General features: G+C 50.0%; 1 protein-coding gene across 1 annotated transcript in view; it reads left to right on the forward strand.

Annotated features, from left to right (window-relative positions):
* SPEF1 (sperm flagellar 1) overlaps positions 1-20,844 on the forward strand; it is a 34,586-nt gene extending 13,742 nt beyond the window's left edge. Inside the window, exons 4-7 of the mRNA XM_060247218.1 lie at positions 14,463-14,511; positions 16,182-16,248; positions 18,600-18,696; positions 20,725-20,844. Of these exons, the coding sequence (XP_060103201.1) occupies positions 14,463-14,511; positions 16,182-16,248; positions 18,600-18,696; positions 20,725-20,832 (321 nt within the window). The 3' untranslated portion in view covers positions 20,833-20,844. The remainder of the gene's footprint in view (positions 1-14,462; positions 14,512-16,181; positions 16,249-18,599; positions 18,697-20,724) is intronic.
* Positions 20,845-21,577: the final 733 nt, after the last annotated feature.

The raw sequence follows: 21,577 nt of genomic DNA on the forward strand, positions 1-21,577 counted from the left end.
AAGGGCAGGTGCTGGGAGAGTCCTCTCAGCCCCACCCACCTCACAGGGTGTCTGTTGTGGGGGGAGAAGATATGGGAGATTGTAAGCCACTCTGAGTCTCTGATTCAGAGAGAAGGGCGGGGTATAAATCTGCAATTCTTCTTCATCAGATAGTAGGATGTAATGGCAAGCAGTCCTAAATATAGAGAAAGTGGGCAGTGAATTAGTATGCAAAATCATGGAAATGTTTGTTAGCAGATTAAAGGAATCACCATTCGGGGCCTTCAGCATCAGCAAATCTCGATTGCAGATAAAGTATGATCCTCTCAATTATCCATTTCAAACGAAGGCATAGAATGCACATTGTCAGTCTTCCAGTTAAAGATTATGTCAGCACTGTTGTTGCTTGCGGGGTAGGGCAAGACAGAAATCCCGAGGAATAAATAAATAGATCAACTTGGTGTTAAAACGATGGCAGCGCCAAACCAGGTGTGCGCTGGGGAAGAGAGAAGAAGAAGATATTGGATTTATATCCCGCCCTCCACTCCGAAGAGTCTCAGAGCGGCTCACAATCTCCTTTACCTTCCTCCCCCACAACAGACACCCTGTGAGGTAGATGAAGATACTGGATTTATATCCTGCCCTCCACTCCGAAGAGTCTCAGAGCAGCTCACAATCTCCTTTCCCTTCCCCCCCCACAACAGACGCCCTGTGAGGTAGATGAAGATATTGGATTTATATCCCGCCCTCCACTCCGAAGAGTCTCAGAGCAGCTCACAATTTCCTTCCCCCCCCCACAACAGACACCCTGTGAGGTAGATGAAGATATTGGATTTATATCCCGCCCTCCACTCCGAAGAGTCTCAGGGCAGCTCACAATTTCCTTCCCCCCCCCCCCCCCACAACAGACGCCCTGTGAGGTAGATGAAGATATTGGATTTATATCCCGCCCTCCACTCCGAAGAGTCTCAGAGCGGCTCACAATCTCCTTTCCCTTCCTCCCCCACAACAGACACCCTGTGAGGTAGATGAAGATATTGGATTTATATCCCGCCCTCCACTCCGAAGAGTCTCAGAGCAGCTCACAATCTCCTTTCCCTCCCCCCCCCCACAACAGACGCCCTGTGAGGTAGATGAAGATATTGGATTTATATCCCGCCCTCCACTCCGAAGAGTCTCAGAGCAGCTCACAATTTCCTGTCCCTTCCTCCCCCACAACAGACACCCTGTGAGGTAGATGAAGATATTGGATTTATATCCCACCCTCCACTCCGAAGAGTCTCAGAGCGGCTCACAATCTCCTTTCCCTTCCTCCCCCACAACAGACACCCTGTGAGGTAGATGAAGATATTGGATTTATATCCCGCCCTCCACTCCGAAGAGTCTCAGAGCAGCTCACAATCTTCTTTACCTTCCTCCCCCACAACAGACACCCTGTGAGGTGGGTGGGGCTGGAGAGGGCTCTCACAGCAGCTGCCCTTTCAAGAACAGAGACTCAGAGCGGCTCACCATCTCCTTTACCTTCCTCCTCCACAACAGACACCCTGTGAGGTGCGTGGGGCTGGAGAGGGCTCTCACAGCAGCTGCCCTTTCAAGAACAGAGACTCAGAGCGGCTCACCATCTCCTTTACCTTCCTCCCCCACAACAGACACCCAGTGAGGTGGGTGGGGCTGGAGAGGACTCTCACAGCAGCTGCCCTTTCAAGGACAACTTCTGCCAGAGCTATGGCTGACCCAAGGCCATTCCAGCAGGTGCAAGTGGAGGAGTGGGGAATCAAACTCGGTCCTCCCAGATAGGAGTCCGCGCACTTAACCACTACACCAAACTGGCTCTCCAGAAATAGGAAGTTTGTATATGGGGCCGGCTGTGATAGTCAAGCATTGTCTGGGTTGACATGAACTGGTGGGCACCGGACCCCAACTTATGACTCTTTGGGTCTGCTGGGGAACATTTCCATGACTCTGCGTGTTGGCTCGCTGCCCGTTTTCTCTACGTTTGGGTCTGCTTGCCATTTCACGCTTTTTTCTGGTGGGGGGCGCTTCTGCACACAAAAGCTTACATTCTGAATAAAGCTTTGTCGGTCTCAACATTACAACCGACTCTGATTTATGGCGCTTCACATAGACATCAATCTGCTATTCTGACTTTTGTTGCCCCCTTGTTGATGCAGCCCAGTCAACAAACTAACGATCACCAGACCCCAAATGGTGCTTCTTTTAATCTGCTAACAAACATTTCCATGATTATGCATGCTAATTCACTGCCCACTTCCTCTATACTTAGGACTGTTTGCCATTCCTGTTGTCCGATGCAGTGTGCTTCGAGCGCACGAAAGCTTCCATTCTGAAGAAAACTTTGTTGGTCTTAAAGGTGCAATTGGACTCCTGCATTGTCTGGGTTGCTCCGCGAGGGTCTGTTGGAGGATGTTCCTATGACCTCAGAGAGGTCTGAGGGAGAGCAGAGCAGAGCAGCTCTGAGATAAGCTGAGACAGCTGATTTGTGGTAGCTGGGGAACTGCTGTTTGTTTGGTTGAGTGGGCTGAAGGTGAAGGTGATTGAAAGTGATTGCTGCTGATTGCTTAGGAGTGGCAGTGCACCCCACCCTCTTTGCATTTTAAGCTGCACCTTGCCAAAGGCTGAGCACATCTCAGAGAGGTCTGAGGGAGAGCAGAGCAGAGCAGCTCTGAGATAAGCTGAGACAGCTGAGTTGTGGTAGCTGGGGAACTGCTCTTTGTTTGGTTGAGTGTGTCAGACACTGGAGAATCTTAATACCGTGTTATGATAAATATTACTGAAATGCAACGTATGGCTTGACATGACTAACCCCATTTTGAGCATTTGCCACTAACCATGAAACAGAGGCCTTGCATGTCAAAGTAGAGCCAGAGATGTTACTAACCCCTGCTGGGAATTCTCCTTCATAGTACTAACAAAAGCAACAGCCCTTTGATGATAGCGTGCCTCAAGGAGAGCCAGCAGGGCTCCTCCGTGAGAAAAGGAACCACCAGTGATAAGAGGAAGGGAAGGTGCTACATGTATCCTAGAAGTGTGAGAATGTAGTATTGTTTAGAAATCCTTTGATGTACACTGCTTAAAGCCTTGCTTTTCCCGCCAACTGGTATCAGTTTCAATGCTCCTTTGTCCAGAACCTTGAGCTATCAAATAAACGTCTTAACATTGTAACAAATGGAAGCCCATTTACTTTGAACCTCCATCGTCTGACAGAGTGGGCTGAAGGTGAAGGTGATTGAAAGTGATTGTTGCTGATTGCTTAGGAGTGGCAGTGCTCCCCACCCTCTTTGCATTTTAAGCTGCGTCTTGCCAAAGGCTGAGCACATCTCAGAGAGGTCTGAGGGAGAGCAGAGCAGCTCTGAGATAAGCTGAGACAGCTGAGTTGTAGTAGCTGGGGAACTGCTGTTTGTTTGGTTGAGTGGGCTGAAGGTGAAGGTGATTGAAAGTGATCGTTGCTGATTGCTTAGGAGTGGCAGTGCTCCCCACCCTCTTTGCATTTTAAGCTGCGCCTTGCCAAAGGCGCGAGCCGTTGGCGCAAGCCAAAGGGCAAGAGCTAAAGGGCTCTTGGCCTGGGGGCTCTGTAAGGACCAGGAACCCAGATCCCAAATTTCCTTGTGTAGAATGCCAGCAGGGGGTGGGGGCTTTCCAGTGTTTTGCACTGAGTGTCTCATGTATGACTATCTGCCCACAGGACAGAAGTCTTGGGTGTGTGCACAATGCAAGGAGCTCCTGGTCCTCAGAGAACGAGTTCATACCCTTGAGGCCGAGGTGACTGCCCTGGAGAAGCAGAGATGGTCAGTTAGGCACATGGGGAAGACTCTCAGGGGCGTATTAGCTGAGCCCCTCTCTGAACGTGGCAGCCCCATTGCTGCCAGGGAGCGTGAGGGTCGAGAGGGAACAGGGCACCGTGCTGAGGATAAGGGAAATGCACCCTCAGAAGGGACCTCTTCTTCAATTGGTGAGTGGGAATCCTTTTGCACCAAGGAACCATCCCTGGGAAGGGGGGGTGGGTCTTGGTAGTTGGTGATTCGATCCTTAGGCAAGTAGACAGCTGGGCGGCAAAACCGCGAACTGACCGTATGGTGACTTGCTTGCCTGGTGCAAAGGTAGCGGATATTACGCGTGTAGTAGATAGACTGATAGACAGTGCTGGGGAGGAGCCAGTGGTCGTGGTGCATGTTGGCACCAACGATGTGGGGAAATGCAGTCGTGAGGTCCTGGAGGAAAAATTTAGGCTGCTAGGAGGGAGACTTAAGGCCAAGACCTCCAAGGTAGCCTTCTCAGAAGTGCTACCTGTTCCAGGGCAGGAGCTTCCATTACTTTGTTTGTTGGTGGGATGTGTTGGGAGAAAACATAGACATTGTGGGAATTCCAGGGCAGGAGAGACAGGCACAAATTAGAAGTCTCAATGTGTGGATGAGACGATGGTGCAAGGAGGAAGGGTTTAAGTTTGTTAGGCACTGGGATGCTTTCTGGAACAAGCGGGAGCTGTACAAAAGAGACAGTCTCCACTTGTCCCCAGATGGAACCAGGCTGCTGGCGCTTAAAATCAAAAAGATGGCAGAGCAGTTTTTAAACTAAATCTTGGGGGAAAGCTGACAGGAGATGAAATGTCTCTAGTTCGGGAGGACTCATCTCAAAGAGATGAAGGGTTAGCTGTTACTTTCCTACTGGGTAATGGATCAGAGTTGTCCACTGTGATGGTGACAAACAGTATGTACTGTCTGCCAAAGTCTCGAGGCGGCAGGAGGAAGGTTGCAGGCCTAGCTTGCCTGGGAAATTATAGATGTTTGTATGCAAATGCTAGAAGTGTTCGAAGTAAAATTGGTGAATTGGAATGTTTGGGAGAAAACATAGACATTGTTGGGAATTTCAGAAACTTGGTGGGATGTGTTGGGAGAAAACATAGACATTGTGGGAATTTCAGAAACTTGGTGGGATGAGGAGAATCAGTGGGACACGGTGATTCCTGGATATAAATTATATCAGAAGGATAGGAAGGGAAGGGTTGGAGGTGGGGTGGCTCTGTATGTCAGAGAGAATATACGGTCCAGTAAGACTGAGGTCAGAGAATTAGATTCCCTTCTAGAAATGCTTTGGGTTGAAATAGAGGGCCCAAAAGGAAATTTAACTATGGGAGTTTGTCATCGCCCACCAAATCAAAAGATAGAGGACGATTATAATATGATAGAAGTATTAAAGATAGCGGCTAAACGTAAAAACTGTGACGTAATAGGTGATTTTAACTACCCGCAGATTGATTGGGTCAATATGTGTTCTGGTCGAGAGAAAGAGATTGAGTTTCTTGATGCTCTCAATGACTGTGCTATGGAGCAGATGGTCTCAGAACCTACCAGGGGTGGGGCGATCCTGGATTTGGTCCTAAGTAATGCCCAAGACTTGGTGAGAGATGTAAAAGTGATCGCACTGCTTGGGAGCAGTGACCATAAAATTATTGATTTCACCATTTGTATAAATAGGGAGTTGCCCCAAAAGACTGGCACAACCACATTTAACTTTAAAAGGGGTAAATTCTCTGAGATGAGGAGGCATGTGAAGAGGAAACTGAAAGGAAAGGTAAATACGGTCAAAACCCTTGGGAAGCTTGGAGGCTATTTAAAACTACAATACTAGAAGCTCAGATAAAATATATACCACAAGTTAGGAAAGGCACAAACAGCTATAAGAAAATGGTTGCATGGTTAACATGGTTAACAAACAAAGTAATGGAAGCTGTAAAAGGTAAGAAGGACTCCTTTAAGCGGTGGAAAACCAGTCCGAGTGAGATTAATAAAAGGGAACACAGGTTGTGGCAAATCAAATGCAAGACTGTGATCAGGCAGGCAAAAAGGGACTATGAGGAGCATATTGCAAAAAACATAAAGACCAACAATAAAAATTTCTTCAAATGTATTAGAAGCAGGAAACCAGCCAGGGAGGCAGTGGGGCCCTTGGATGACCAAAGGGAAAAAGGATTACTGAAGGAGGATAGGGAAATGGCTGAGAAGCTGAATGAATTTTTGCCTCCGTCTTCACTGTGGAAGATGAGAAGTGTTTGCCCGCTCCAGAACCACTAATTTTGGAAGGGGTGTTGAAAGACCTGAGTCAGATTGAGGTGACAAAAGAGGAGGTCCTACAACTGATAGACAAATTAAAAACTAATAAGTCACCGGGTCCGGATGGCATACATCCGAGAGTTCTGAAAGAACTCAAAGTTGAACTTGTGGATCTTCTAACAAAAATCTGTAATCTTTCATTGAAATTTTCCTCCGTTCCTGAGAACTGGAAGGTAGCAAATGTCACCCCCATCTTTAAAAAGGGTTGCAGAGGAGATCTGGGAAATTACAGGCCAATCAGTCCGACTTCAAAACCAGGAAAGTTGGTAGAAACCATTATCAAGGACAGAATGAGTAGGCACATTGATGAACATGGGTTATTGAGGAAGACTCAGCATGGGTTCTGTAAGGGAAGATCTTGCCTCACTAACCTGTTACATTTCTTTGAGGGGGTGAACAAACATGTGGACAAAGGAGACCCAATAGATGTTGTTTACCTTGACTTCGAGAAAGCTTTTGATAAAGTTCCTCATCAAGGGCTCCTTAGAAAGCTCGAGAGTCATGGAGTAAAAGGACAGGTCCTCTTGTGGATCAAAAACTGGCTGAGTAATAGGAAGCAGAGAGTGAGTATAAATGGGCAGTCTTCGCCGTGGAGAATGGTAAGCAGTGGGGTGCCGCAGGGCGTGGTACTGGGTCCTATGCTCTTTAACTTGTTCATAAATGATCTGGAGTTGGGAGTGAGCAGTGAAGTGGCCAGGTTTGCAGATGACACTAAATTGTTCAGGGTGGTGAGAACCAGAGAGGATTGTGAGGAACTCCAAAGGGATCTGTTGAGGCTGGGTGAGTGGGTGTCAACATGGCAGATGAGGTTCAATGTGGCCAAGTGAAAAGTAATGCACATTGGGGCCAAGAATCCCAGCTACAAATATAAGTTGATGGGGTGTGAACTGGCAGAGACTGACCAAGAGAGAGATCTTGGGGTCGTGGTAGATAACTCACTGAAAATGTCAAGACAGTGTGCGATTGCAATAAAAAAAGGCCAACGCCATGCTGGGAATTATTAGGAAGGGAATTGATAACAAATCAGCCAGTATCATAATGCCCCTGTATAAATCGATGGTGCGGTCTCATTTGGAGTACTGTGTGCAGTTCTGGTCGCCGCACCTCAAAAAGGATATTATAGCATTGGAGAAAGTCCAGAAAAGGGCAACTAGAATGATTAAAGATTTGGAACACTTTCCCTGTGAAGAAAGGTTGGAATTCTTGGGGCTCTTTAGCTTGGAGAAACATCGCATGTGGGGTGACATGATAGAGGTTTACAAGATAATGCATGGGATGGAGAAAGTAGAGAAAGAAGTCCTTTTCTCCCTTTCTCACAATACAAGAACTCGTGGGCATTCAATGAAATTGCTGAGCAGTCGGGTTGAAACGGATAAAAGGAAGTATTTCCTCACCCAAAGGGTGATTAACATGTGGAATTCACTGCCACAGGAGGTGGTGGCGGCTACAAGCATAGCCAACTTCAAGAGGGGATTGGATAAAAATATGGAGCAGAGGTCCATCATTGGCTATTAGCCACAGTGTATGTGTGTGTGTGTATAATTTTTTTTTGGCCACTATGTGACACAGAGTGTTGGACTGGATGGGCCACTGGCCTGATCCAACAGGGCTTCTCTTATGTTCTTTTGTGACACAGAGTGTTGGACTGGATGGGCCACTGGCCTGATCCAACAGGGCTTCTCTTATGTTCTTATGTGACACAGAGTGTTGGACTGGATGGGCCATTGGCCTGATCCAACAGGGCTTCTCTTATGTTCTTATGTGACACAGAGTGTTGGACTGGATGGGCCACTGACCTGATCCAACAGGGCTTCTCTTATGTTCTTAATGTGCCCCAGGGAAGAGACAGTGTGGGGATGGGTGGGACGGGGCATGCGGCCCATGCAGGACGGCTTTTGGGAAATGACCATGCGTCAGTTCAAAGCTCCTGGGATTTTTCTTTCATGCTTTTTGCTTCTTTCTAGGGCCGTCCACCCACCCCAGTGGACTCCTGCAGCCTCTGCACCTTTTCATCTCCACCACCTGAGGTCTCAGCCTTGGTCTTTTCCCCCTGCTTTGAATCTCCCGCTTGCTCCTTTCTTTCTGTCCCGCTGAACCAAGCCGCGGGGCTTGCATTCAAATCCCTGTTCTGCCCTGAAGCTCACTGAAGGACCCCATCAGTTTCTCAATCTAGCCCACCTCACAAAGATGTTGTGAGGGCAAAGCAGCAAGATGCGGAAACTGTGTCAACCTCCCTGGTTGTCTTGGAGAAAAGACAGAATACTGAACTGGTGGAGACTGACCAAGAGAGAGATCTTGGAGTTGTGGTAGATACCTCATTGAACAGGCCAACACTATGCTGGGGTTTATTAGGAAAGGATTTGGAAAACAAATCAGCCAGTATCATAATGCCCCTGTATAAATCGATGGTGTGGCCTCATTTGGAGTACTGTGTACAATTCTGGTCACTGCACCTCAAAAAGGATATTATAGCATTGGAAAATGTGCAGAAAAGGGCAGCTAGAATGATTAAAGGTTTGGAACACTTTCCCTATGAAGAAAGGTTAAAACGCTTGGGGCTCTTTAGCTTGGAGAAATATCGACTGAGGGGTGACATGATAGAGGTTTACAAGATTATGCATGGGATGGAGAAGGTAGAGAAAGAAGTACTTTTCTCCCTTTCTCACAATAGAAGAACTAGTGGGTACTTAATGAAACTGCTGAGCAGTCGAGTTCGAATGGATAAAAGGAAGTACTTCTTCGACCAGGGATTAACACGTGGAATTCCCAGCCACAGGAAGTGGTGGCGACTACAAGAATAGATAGCTTCAAGAGGGGATTGGATCAACGTCTGGAGCTGAGGTCCATCAGTGGCTCTTAGCCATATCTTATCTTTGGGACTCTCTGTCTGGGGCAGTGATGCTCTGTATTCTTGGTGCTTGAGGAGGGGGCAACAGTGGGAGGGCTTCTAGTGTCCTGGCCCCACTGGTGGACCTCTTGATGGCCCCTGGTTTTTTTAGCCACTGTGTGACACAGAGTGTTGGGACTGGATGGGCCAGTGGCCTGATCCAACAGGGCTTCTCTTATGTTCTTATGTGACACAGAGTGTTGGGACTGGATGGGCCAGTGGCCTGATCCAACAGGGCTTCTCTTATGTTCTTATGTGACACAGAGTGTTGGACAGAATGGGCCATTGGCCTGATCCAACAGGGCTTCTCTCATGTTCTTATGTGACACAGAGTGTTGGGACTGGATGGGCCATTGGCCTGATCCAAGATGGCTTCTCTTACGTTCTTATGTTCAATGCAGTGGTTAAAGAATTTATTTTCTTTTGCTAGCTTTATCCACAGTCTACCTCTCTGGCTGAGTCTCATAGCAGATTACAAATATGAAACGAACAGGGCACGCAGTCAGTCGAAGACAACCAGTCAACTGTGGTGCTGTATTGGCACTGCAGAATTAGAGAACAGTGCAAACAAAATACTGTCTAAGGCCAGATTACTATAAATATAGGCAGTGCCTTACCAGATATAAATCAATGCAATATGCAGCCTTTGCATTTCAGCTGGGCTTATTTCCAAGTAAACAGGCTAATCAGGTTGAAGATCCAGCTTTTTGTGATGCAGAAGAATCTGACAAAGAACTCTCCTGGGTTAGCCTAGGACCATGAAGCCTCCCATTTCCAACAGCAACCAGCCAAGATGCCTTCAGGTAGCCCAAGAGCTAAGGCAAGAAAGCCAAAGCCTTTCTTACATGCCCAGGGAATGCTGTGTTTACCACTTCGGGGTCAGGCAGCAATTTTCCTCCAGGCCAGTTTGCCCAGCAATCCTGCGTGGATCAGAGGTCCATCAGTGAGCCTTAGCCGCAGTGTATTGTTGGAACTCTCTGTCTGGGGCAAGTGATGCTCTGTATTCTTGGTGCTTGGGGAGGGGGACAGTGGAAGGGCTTCTAGCCCCACTGGTGTACCTCCTGATGGTACCTGAGTTTTTTGGCCACTGTGTGTCAGAGTGTTGGACTGGATGGGCCATTGGCCTGATCCAGCAGGGCTTCTCTTATGTTCTTATAGATAGAACTCTCTATCTGAGGCAGTGATGCTCTGTATTCTTGCTGCTTGGGGGAGGCAACAGTAGGAGGACATCTAGTGTCCTGGCCCCACTGGTGGACCTCCTGATGGCACCTGGGTTTTTTTGGCCACTGTGTGACACAGAGTGTTGGGACTGGATGGGCCATTGGCGTGATCCAACATGGCTTCTCTTACGTTCTTATGTTCAGTGCAGTGGTTAAAAAATGGGGCAGTGATGCTCTGTATTCTTGGTAGTTGGGGGAGGCAACAGTGGGAGGGCATCTAGTGTCCTGGTCCCACTGATGGACCTCCTGCTGGCACCTGGGTTTTTTGGCCACTGTGTAACACAGAGTGTTGGACTGGATGGACCATTGGCCTGATCCAACAGGGCTTCTCTTATGTTCTTCTGTCTGGGGCAGTGATGCTCTGTATTCTTGCTGCTTGGGGGAGGCAACAGTAGGAGGACATCTAGTGTCCTGGCCCCACTGGTGGACCTCCTGATGGCACCTGGGTTTTTTGGCCACTGTGTGACACAGAGTGTTGGGACTGGATGGGCCATTGGCGTGATCCAACATGGCTTCTCTTACGTTCTTATGTTCAGTGCAGTGGTTAAAGAATGGGGCAGTGATGCTCTGTATTCTTGGTAGTTGGGGGAGGCAACAGTGGGAGGGCATCTAGTGTCCTGGTCCCACTGATGGACCTCCTGCTGGCACCTGGGTTTTTTGGCCACTATGTGACACAGAGTGTTGGACTGGATGGGCCACTGGCCTGATCCATCAGGGCTTCTCTTATGTTCTTATGTGACAGAGTGTTGGACTGGATGGGCCAGTGGCCTGATCCAACAGGGCTTCTCTTATGTTATGTGACACAGAGTATTGGACTGGATGGGCCATTGGCCTTATCCAACAGGGCTTCTCTTATGTGACACAGAGTGTTGGACTGGATGGGCTATTGGCCTGATCCAACATGGCTTCTCTTATGTTCTTATGTGACACAGAGTGTTGGACTGGATGGGCCATTGGCCTGATCCAACAGGCTTCTCTTATGTTCTTACGTGACACAGAGTGTTGGACTGGATGGGCCATTGGCCTGATCCAACAGGGCTTCTCTTATGTTCTTCTGTCTGGGGCAGTGATGCTCTGTATTCTTGGTGGTTGGGGGAGGCAACAGTGGGAGGGCATCTAGTGTCCTGGCCCCACTGGTGGACCTCCTGATGGCACCTGGGTTTTTCGGCAACTGTGTGACACAGAGTGTTGGACTTGATGGGCCCCTGGCCTGATCCAACAGGGCTTCTCTTATGTTCATATGTGTGTGTGTGTGTTTTTAACCATCTTCTGGGCCTAGAGCAGGAGTCACCGCAGCTGTAGGGGGAAAGATAAGTTTCTTGCATTGTGTGAGGGTTGGACTAGATGACCCTGGAGGTCCCTTCCAACTCTGTTATTCTACACCGTCCTCCAGGAGACCCTGTCCTAAGCTGGGAGTCCTGTAAACTCCTGGATTCCTCTCTGGAATACTGAGAGAGCTTCAACTCCGCAGTTCTCAGCTCCACCAGTTGGGCCCCAGGGTTCTAAACTGACCCGTCTTTTCAGAACAGAAGTCTGGCAGTCCTAAGTGGGCAACTTCTCGGCTTCAGTCGTATTTCTGTAAGAGCTTCCTTACCAGCTGAAGGGGCGTTCCTGGCTTCCCCCCAACCCCAGCCAACCCTGCCAGAGCCACCCTTGGTCTGCTCCCTCTTCCCAGAGCCCAGGCTGGTAGCATACACAATGCAAGGGGGTTGGGGTAGAGGGAGCGCTGCTGCCACTTGCTGGAGGGAATCAAATCCATCATGAGGTGTTGTAGATTTTCCGGGCTTTATGACCATGGTCTTGGCATAGCAGTTCCTGACGATTTGCCAGCAGCTGTGATCAGCATCCTCAGAGGCAGTACGCAGAATGATAGCGTTCCTCTCTGAGTCAGCCATTTTCAGCCCTGAAAAACACAAAATGCTCTACAGGTTACAACAGCACTACAGATAAGATTAGAATTCCAACAGCCATTCTATATGCAAAGAACCTCCTCAGGAAAGCTCCATATACCAAAGAACCTCCTCAGGAAAGCTCCATATATCAAAGAACCTCCTCAGGAAAGCTCCATATACCAAAGAACCCCCTCAGGAAAGCTCCATATACCAAATAACTTCCTCAGGAAAGCTCCTCCATTAACATGTCACAGCCTGGAAATTTCTATAATGACTCAGCCCGACCCCTCCCTTCTTGAGCAAATTCCTACGGTTTCTTCTTCTTCCCTCTCACTTTGACACAGAGAGAACTCTCTCTTTCTGCGTTATACCTCTGAGGATGCCAGTCACAGCAGCTGGTGAAACATCAAGTATTACTATGCCAAGACCACGGCCATACAGCCCAGAAAATCTACAACAGCTAATGAACTCCAGGCTTCAACAACAAATCCATCATGGTTTCTGATGTATCCTCTCCAAGCTGCCAGGGCCCGGGGTGTCTGTGGGTTACCGACCCCCCCCCCCCCCAGTCGCTTGCTCACGCTCCACCACCCGTGCTTCCAGATGCACACGATGCTGCAGGCCTCTGGGGAAATGGCTGAAGGCAGTGCAGGCCACTGCGATCACTGGCAGTGAGAAGTCTCGCCTCTGGGCAGAGGAAGGACATCTAGGCAGGTGGGAGGCATGAGGTGGGTGGGAAGGGAGGGAGGGAGGGAGGGAGAAAGAAAGGAAGGAAGGGAGGGAGGGAGGAAGGAAGGAAGGAAGGAAGGAAGGAAGGGAGGGAGGGAGGGAGGGAGGGAGGAAGGAAGGAAGGAAGGAAGGAGGGATGGATGGAAGGAGGGATGGATGGATGGAAGGGAGGGAGGGGGAGGAAGGGAGGAAGGAAAGAAGGAAGGAAGGAAAGAAGGGAGGAAGGAAGGAAGGAAGGAGGGATGGATGGAAGGAGGGATGGATGGATGGAAGGGAGGGAGGGGGAGGAAGGGAGGAAGGGAGGAAGGAAGGAAGGAAGGAAAGAAGGGAGGGAGGAAGGAAGGAGGGAGGGAGGGATGGAAGGGAGGGAGGGGGAGGGAGGAAGGGAGGAAGGAAGGAAGGAAGGGAGGGAGGGAGGAAGGAAGGAGGGAGGGATGGAAGGAGGGATGGATGGAAGGAGGGATGGATGGAAGGAGGGATGGATGGATGGAAGGGAGGGAGGGGGAGGGAGGAAGGGAGGAAGGAAAGAAGGAAGGGAGGGAGGGAGGAAGGAAGGAGGGAGGGATGGAAGGAGGGATGGATGGAAGGAGGGATGGATGGATGGAAGGGAGGGAGGGGGAGGAAGGGAGGAAGGAAAGAAGGAAGGAAAGAAGGGAGGGAGGAAGGAAGGAAGGAGGGAGGGAGGGATGGAAGGGAGGGAGGGGGAGGGAGGGAGGAAGGGAGGAAGGAAGGAAGGAAGGAAGGGAGGGAGGGAGGAAGGAAGGAGGGAGGGATGGAAGGAGGGATGGATGGAAGGAGGGATGGATGGATGGAAGGGAGGGAGGGGGAGGGAGGAAGGGAGGAAGGAAAGAAGGAAGGAAGGGAGGGAGGGAGGAAGGAAGGAGGGAGGGATGGAAGGAGGGATGGATGGAAGGAGGGATGGATGGATGGAAGGGAGGGAGGGGGAGGAAGGGAGGAAGGAAAGAAGGAAGGAAGGAAAGAAGGGAGGGAGGAAGGAAGGAGGGAGGGAGGGATGGAAGGGAGGGAGGGGGAGGGAGGAAGGGAGGAAGGAAGGAAGGAGGGATGGATGGAAGGAAGGGAGGGGGAGGGAGGAAGGGAGGAAAGAAGGGAGGGAGGGAGGAAGGAAGGAGGGAGGGATGGAAGGGAGGGAGGGGGAGGAAGGAAGGAAGGAAAGGAGGGAGGGAGGAAGGAAGGAAGGAAGGAAGGAAGGAAGGAAGGAAGGAAGGAAGGAAGGAAGGAAGGAGACAGCTGCAGTGGTGGTGGGAAGAGGAAGGGAGGGGTGCCCTGCCTACCTGCCAAACCTGGAATCGGTTCTCCCTCCAAGTGGCCTCTCCCCCCAGCTTCCTTCCCTAGATTGCTTTGCGTCGCTGTTCTTCAGTCGCTTGCAGATTTGCTTACTGGCTGCTGCTTCTGCTGCTTCAGGGCTTCTCTTGGCTCTGCCAAAGGGCAGCCAGACTTCGGCCTCTCCTCTGGGACTCTCCATATGCTCGCTGCAGGTGGCCGGTTCACGGGGAAAGCAGAGCAGCATGGTATAGGGGGAAGGGATGCTTGGATGAGCGTTCCCAGAGGAAAGGGACTGCAAGCCCTGGGCACGCAAACAGTCACCCTTCTCTGGTTCTTGTTGCAGGAGCTGGGAATGCGCTCGACGCTGGAAGAGAGCAACTATCTGGACACAGGTAGGAGGAGTGAGAACGGAGCTTTCTTGTTTCCAGCCCAGTTCACCAGAGAGTGTTGCCAACCTCCAGGTGGAGGGAGGGGAGAAAGGCACAGTCAGTTTGGTGTAGTGGTGAAGTGCGCAGACTCTTATCTGGGAGAACCGGGTTTGATCCAGTCCTGCACTTAAAGCTGCTGGAATGGCCTTGGTTCAGCCATAGCTCTTGCAGAGCTGTCTTTGAAAGGGCAGGTTCTGTGAGAGCTCTTTCAGCCACACCCATTTCACAGGGTGTTTGTTGTGGAGGAGGAAGGGAAAGGAGATTGTGAGCTACTCTGAGTGGAGGGCGGAATATAAATCCAACGTCGTCGTTTTCTTCTCCTTCTTCACAGTTAACACTATTATCGTGAAGTGCTTACACGTCTATTAATAGCTTGAAGCGACAATGATAATTAGGGTTTGTAGAATCTTTCGGGCTCAAGTGCCGTGTTCTACTGGAGAAAGTTTTTCTTCCAGACGTTTCGTTCTCGGCTGCGGAGAACATCCTCAGTGGCGTTGCAGCTGGAGCAGGCCTGTTCCGGCTGCAACGCCACTGAGGATGTTCTCTGCAGCCGGGAACAAATGTCTGGAAGAAAAACTTTCTCTAGTAGAACACGGCACTTGAGCCCGAAAGATTCTACAAACCCTAATGATGTTACCAGCCGTGAAAACCTGAAATCTTTGATAACAATGATAATATTCCAAAAATACAGAACTTCAAACTGTAGAATACAAAACGGAAGGTGGGACATCACAATACAGTTCAAATTAAAAAGGTAAAGGTAGTCCCCTGTGCAAGCACCAGTCGTTTCCAACTCTGGGGTGACGTTGCTTTCACAGCGTTTTCACGGCAGACTTTTTACGGGGTGGTTTGCCATTGCCTTCCCCAGTCATCTACACTTTCCCCCCAGCAAGCTGGGGACTCATTTTACTGATCTCGGAAGGATGGAAGGCTGAGTCAACCTCGAGCCAGCTACTTGAAAACCCAGCTTCCGCCAGGGATTGAACTCAGGTCGTGAGCAGAGTTTAGGACTGCAGTACTGCAGCTTTGCCACTCTGCACCACGGGGCTCTGACAGTTCAAAATATTGACAGCATAAATATCTTCCTTCGTTTTCGTTAGGGGAATGTCCGTAGCTCCCATGATGCAGCAAAAAAGTTCCAAAAAGGCCGGGCATTTCCAGAACTCAACTAAAGTAATGCTTGGAATCTCTCCTCCCCTTCCTTCCAAGGGAGGAGCCTCAGCCAATGGAAAAAATAGAGGCTTTGCTCTGTATCCCCTGTGCAATTGAGCAAGCCTGGCAAAGCAAGCTGTGACAAGGAAGCGAGAGAGAGAAGGAACAAAGCCGACTTGCTTGTGGACCTGCTAGGAACCCGCCAGGGGCCCGATCCGGTCCCGGGGCCACGCATTTGACACCCTTGCTATAGAATATGTCATTTTTTATGCGGTGATGCAAATGGTGCTGCTCCTTCATTGCTGCAGGGGGATTTGCATGGCCTGCATCCCATTGGGGTTCCCATTTCAAGGCATTTTGGAATGCCGCCTCTCTGTAGTAGAGAAAAGCCAGGGACCCGCTCAGCTGCAGCCAGACGCGGCTTTTCTTGCAGAAGCCGGGAATCCACGTCCCACTCCATTGGTGTCTCTTGTGTCTTACAGGCTACTCATCAAAGCCCAAAATGGACTCCACGGGGACCTACAACCAGGAATCCCCTGGATCTGAGAAGTAAGTGGAACAGGCTTCCTGAGGAGGTGGTGGGCTCTCCTTCCTTGGAGGTTTTTAAACAGAGGCTGGATGACCATCTGACAGCAATGAGGATCCTGTGAATTTAGAGGGAGGTGTTTGTGAGTTTCCTGCATTGTGCAGGGGGTTAGACTGGATGACCCTGGAGGTCCCTTCCAACTCTATTAGTCTATGATTTGCTGGCCAAATGGGTATCTCTGTGCATTGTGGGTTCAACGAGTCAGTGGGATGTGTATCAGAAGCAAGATACAACCTGTAGAGTTGCTGAATCTGGATTAGGAAATACCTGGAGATTTTTTTGGGGGGGGGGTGGAGCCTGGAGAAGGACCTCAGCAGGTTTTCATGCCGTGGACTCCGACCTCCAAGATGGGTAGCCATGTTAGTCTGTCTGCAGCCAGGGCCGGCCTTGCTGCTAGGCAAACTAGACACAAACAAAGGGGACCATGTAAGAACTGGAACTGTTTCGACAGGCCTTTGAGATCTAACCTAATTTGGGAGAGCGCTGCCACTCTACACCGTTACAGAGTACCATGATCATCATTTAAATTCATATTTGTGTTAAATTATATCCTAGTGACACAGCACCAAAAATGCAATGGGATGTTTTTAACGTTTAAGTGTTTTAAATAATTTTAAATTGTAGTTTTATTGGGTTAAATTGTAAAAATGCATGTTGTTAGCCGCCCTGAGTCCGCTTGCGGAGAGGGCGGGATAGAAATTTAAAGTAATAAATAAATAATAAATTAAAAAATAAAAAAGCGGAAGCACACGGTCCGTAGCTGCAAAGCTATTTATTGAAGACAATAAAAGTACTAAATAACCACTCTATACAACGCTTGTAAATGCTGTGTCAAGCCTTACAAAAGCATAGCTGACTCGAGAGTAAACACCGATTACAGTCGGCAGTGAACGGCGCGAGCACTTGTATTCTTGATAAGGAGCAGCCGCTCCTACTTCCGTTGCTCACGTGACTCCAAATGCCGGAGAATTCCGCAGGTTGAAATCAACGTCTCAAGATTCAAAGTCCCGTATTTGTGGAACAACAAACGTGGCGCAACGGCACACCGGTAAACAAGCCGTTTCCCAGATGGCTTCGTCAGGCGCACGCGTATTGCAGCAACAATATGATCTGTGATACAATCACTTCTGCACATCGAGTCAGGCTCAAATGCTGGCGTCACGCAAACACACGTTTGCTGTTCCACAAATACGGGACTTTGAATCTTGAGACGCTGATTTCAACCTGCGGGGTTCTCTGGCATTTGGATTCACGTGAGCAACGGAAGTAGGAGCGGCTGCACCTTATCAAGTATACAAGTGCTCGCGTCGTTCACTGCCGACTATAATTGGTGTTTACTCTCGAGTCAGCCAAGCTTTTGTAAGGCTTGACACAGCATTTACAAGCATTGTACAGAGTGGTTATGTAGTACTTTTATTGTCTTCAGTAATTATCTTTGCAGCTATGGACTGTGTGCTTCCACTAGGCAAGCTAGGCCATTGTCTAGGACGCTGGTCTTCTGGCCCTATAATTCTACAAGCTGGGAACAAACAATAGGAAAGGAGGCCGGTTGAAGGAGCTGGGCATGTTTAGCCTGGAGAGGAGGCGGCTGAGAGGCGATATGATCATTGTCTTCAAGTACCTGAAGGGCTGTCATATAGAAGATGGTGTGGAACTGTTTTCTGTGGCCCCGGATGGTAGGACTAAGCTTCCCAATCCCCAGGTCCCAGAGGGGGATCCCCCGGTTTTACAGGCTTCCCCCCTTCCCCAGCCAGCTGGCCGGCGGGGGAAGCCCCGCCCCCAGAGCCATCATGCACCTCCATGAACGATTCCCATAGGGAATGATGGGGAATTGATCCGCGGGTATCGGGGGCTCTGGGGGGGTGTTTTTTGAGATAGAGGCACCAAATTTTCAGTATAGCATCTAGTGCCTCTCCCCAAAATACCTCCCAAGTTTCAAAAAGATTGGACCAGGGGGTCCAATTCTATGAGCCCCAAAAGAAGGTGCCCCTATCCTTCATTATTTCCTATGGAAGGAAGGCATTTAAACATTTGTACAGTCCCCTTAAATGTGATGGCCAGAACTCCCTTGAAGTTCAATTATGCTTGTCACACCCTTGCTCTCGGCTCCGCCCCCAATGTCCCCAGATATTTCTTAAATTGGACTTGGCAACCCTAGGTAGGACCAGAACCAATAGCTTGAAATTAAATCAAAAGAGTTTCCTGCGGTCTTCTTCTTCTTCTTCTGGGGGAAGAAAGTTGCTTAGATGAGCACATGCAAGGGGTACCCGGCGCTTTGGCCCAAACTGACTGCCAGGATGTTTCTCACCTCCAGGGGGACCAAAGGACAGCTCGGGCAAGCCGACTCCACCTTGCGCCTCCACTTGGCCGAACGTGAGCAAGCCCTGTTGGCGTGCCAGGAGACCATCCAGGTAAGAGTCGCTGGTTTTTCTCTGTCTTCCTGGGAATTGCATGGCTTTGTTTCCCCCCACCTTCCTGGGGGCCTGGCCCCACCTTGCTGGCCTGCCTTGTCTGGCTGTTGTTTCGCTCACCCCGTTTCTCAAACGACGGGCAGTTCCAGGGGACGGAACATCTACGAGGTCTTTTCTCGAACGTAGTGCGGCGTAATCAATGTAGCTGGAACTGTGCAGGTTGAGAGGGCGGGAAGCGGGCAGGTGGAGAATAGCCGTCCCAAACAACGCCAGTTCAGCGCTCAAAGATCAGAATTGTGGCTTCTGCCTGTGTCATGATCCTGGGCCTAGCAAGGCCTGCAGGCCCCAGGGAAGCCTGCTTTGGAGTTACTGGAAAAAGCCTACATCTCCCAGGATCCCCTCTGTCCCTCTGATTGAGTAGCAAGGGGTTTGGAGGGAAACAGGCCCAGAGAGGGGTGGGGCCTGAGAAGGGAATATAAAGGCCAAGCCCAGGAAGTGGGGGTTCTTTCCCTGGAAGGCTGAGCTGGAGGTAGGCTATGCCTGAAGAGCTTGAGCAGGGGAAAGTTCCCTCATCCAAGGGAAAGGGTGAGTGCTGGTTAGTAGTTTAGGGACTGTAAGTTCAGACACCTTAGGACTTTTGTTTATTTTCCCTTCCCCCTTTTACTGTTTCATGCACCTTGTTAATTTATATTGCACTGCAATAAACCTTTTTGTTGTTGTTCCCTCTGCCTGGTCCTAATGGCTATTATTTGGCCTAAGCTACAAGAGGCCTGAAGGGCTTGGGAAGGAACTCTGGGCCTTCTCAAGGGCAACCCTTAACCCAGAGTGGTGGCAGCAATTGGTTAATACCCCCCTGAGTCGTGACAACCTGCCCCAGCAGCTCTCTTTGGAACATTCCCTTCAGCCTTTGCTGCTTTCTGCCTACCTTTAGCTTCCAAGAGTGCCTTTTCCAGATCTCGTCCACGTCAGCAGAATGTGACTCAGCGCCAGTGGTTCTGAGTCACCATCAGAGACCATTAAGTAAAAATCTTTGTTCGTCACCCAGTATGGAAACACAGGTGGAGAAAGCCGTTTTCCATTGTGTGCGTGTGTGAAGTGCCATCAGATGAACAAAGCAGGAGTCAAAAGTGCTACGTGACTCCTGCTTTGTTCTACTGCTTCAGACCCACACGGTTACCCACCTGGTGCCATCAGATGGTGAGGGGTCTGGAGACCAAGTCCTGTGAGGAAAGGTTGAAGGAGCTGGGGATGTTTAGCCTGGAGAGGAGGCGGCTGAGAGGTGATAGGATCCCCATCTTCAACATCTGTATCAACAAAAGTCTAGTGTCCAGATCACGTGATGTGATGGCATCGCTTTACTCTGCTCTGGTAAGACCTCACCTGGAGTCTTGGGTTCAGTTTTGGGCACCACATTTTAAGAAGGATGTAGAGAAGATGGAATGGATCCAGAGGAGGGCGACAAAGATGATGAGGGGTCTGGAGACCAAGTCCTATGAGGAAAGGTTGAAGGAGGTGGGGATGTTTAGCCTGGAGAGGAGGCGGCTGAGAGGTGATAGGATCACCATCTTCAAGTACTTGAAGGACTGTCATATAGAGGATGGGGTGGAATTGTTTTCTGTGGCCCCAGAAGACAGGACCAGAACCAACGGGTGGACAATTAAATCAAAAGAGTTTCCGACATTAGGAAGAACTTCCTAACTGTTAGAATGATTCCTCAGTGGAACAGGCTTCCTCGGGAGGTGATGGGCTCTCCTACCTTGGAGATTTTTAAACAGAGGCTAGATGGCCATCTGACAGCAATGAAAATCCTGTGAATTTAGGGGGAGGTGTTTGTGAGTTTTCTGCATTGTGCAGGGGGTTGGACTAGATGACCCTGGAGGTCCCTTCCAACTCTAGGATTTTAAGTGTTTCCTAGGAACTGACACCATGCATTTGGGTCCCAGCAGAAGGCCTTCCCCCCTTTCCCCTCCTCTGGGAGTTGCTGGGGCCACCGAGTACTGAATTCTTTTCTGTCTTCTGTCGGCCCAGATCCTGCAGCTGAAGATCCGCCGGCTGGAGCACCTCTTGCACCTGAAAAACGTCCGCATCGATAACCTCTCTCGGAAGCTGCAGCAAGCGGAGCAGAAACGGAAGTGACCGAGTCACCTCAGGGGCTCCGCCCACCCAGCTAGCTCCCTCCAGATTATTTTAGGCTTTCCTCTCGCCCAAGAGCGCCCCTCCTTTCCCCAATCCAGTGGCTGTCTTCCAGCTTCAGGGAGGCGGTCCAAACCAAGACCAGCAGGTCCAACTGAGAAAGAATAACAAACCCCAGAATGCCCCCAGGAGGTGCTGGGGAGACATAGTCCTTGGGGGAATCTGGATAAAGAACCAGCCTTAGCCAGGCACTGGGAAGCTCATGTTCTGGGTTCTACAAGACGCATCACGGTCCAGGATAAGCCTTGAGTCAGATGGTGCGAGCGGCTGCCACACTGCTCGTGGATGGCCCACCTCTTTCGGTGTGGCCCGCAAAGCCAGCCTTATCTGAACCAGAAGGGGCAGAGGACCCTCCCGGAGACCCCCTGTCAGGAGCACCCCCCCTTAGATGGGATATGACCTCCAATGGCCACCGTAGCCTCCATTCCGCTGGCCACGGTAGAACATGCCAAAGAGGATGACTTCTTGTGATTCAGCACAACTTCATATCCCCTGACAACTAAGACTTACAGTCCTAGACAGTCCCATTGGCTGTCCCCTCTTGATTGCTAATGAAGCCAACCCCTTCCCCATTTGTGTCCTGTCTAATCTGGGGTACCCACCTGTTCCCCAGAACTTGACACCTCCAAACTCTTTCTGGTATTGACTGTACCTTAACCAGCCCCTTTATGAACTTCGTCAAGTCGCC

This window comes from Heteronotia binoei, chromosome 9 (genome assembly GCF_032191835.1).
Source record: "Heteronotia binoei isolate CCM8104 ecotype False Entrance Well chromosome 9, APGP_CSIRO_Hbin_v1, whole genome shotgun sequence".
Taxonomy (NCBI): Eukaryota; Metazoa; Chordata; class Lepidosauria; order Squamata; family Gekkonidae; genus Heteronotia; species Heteronotia binoei.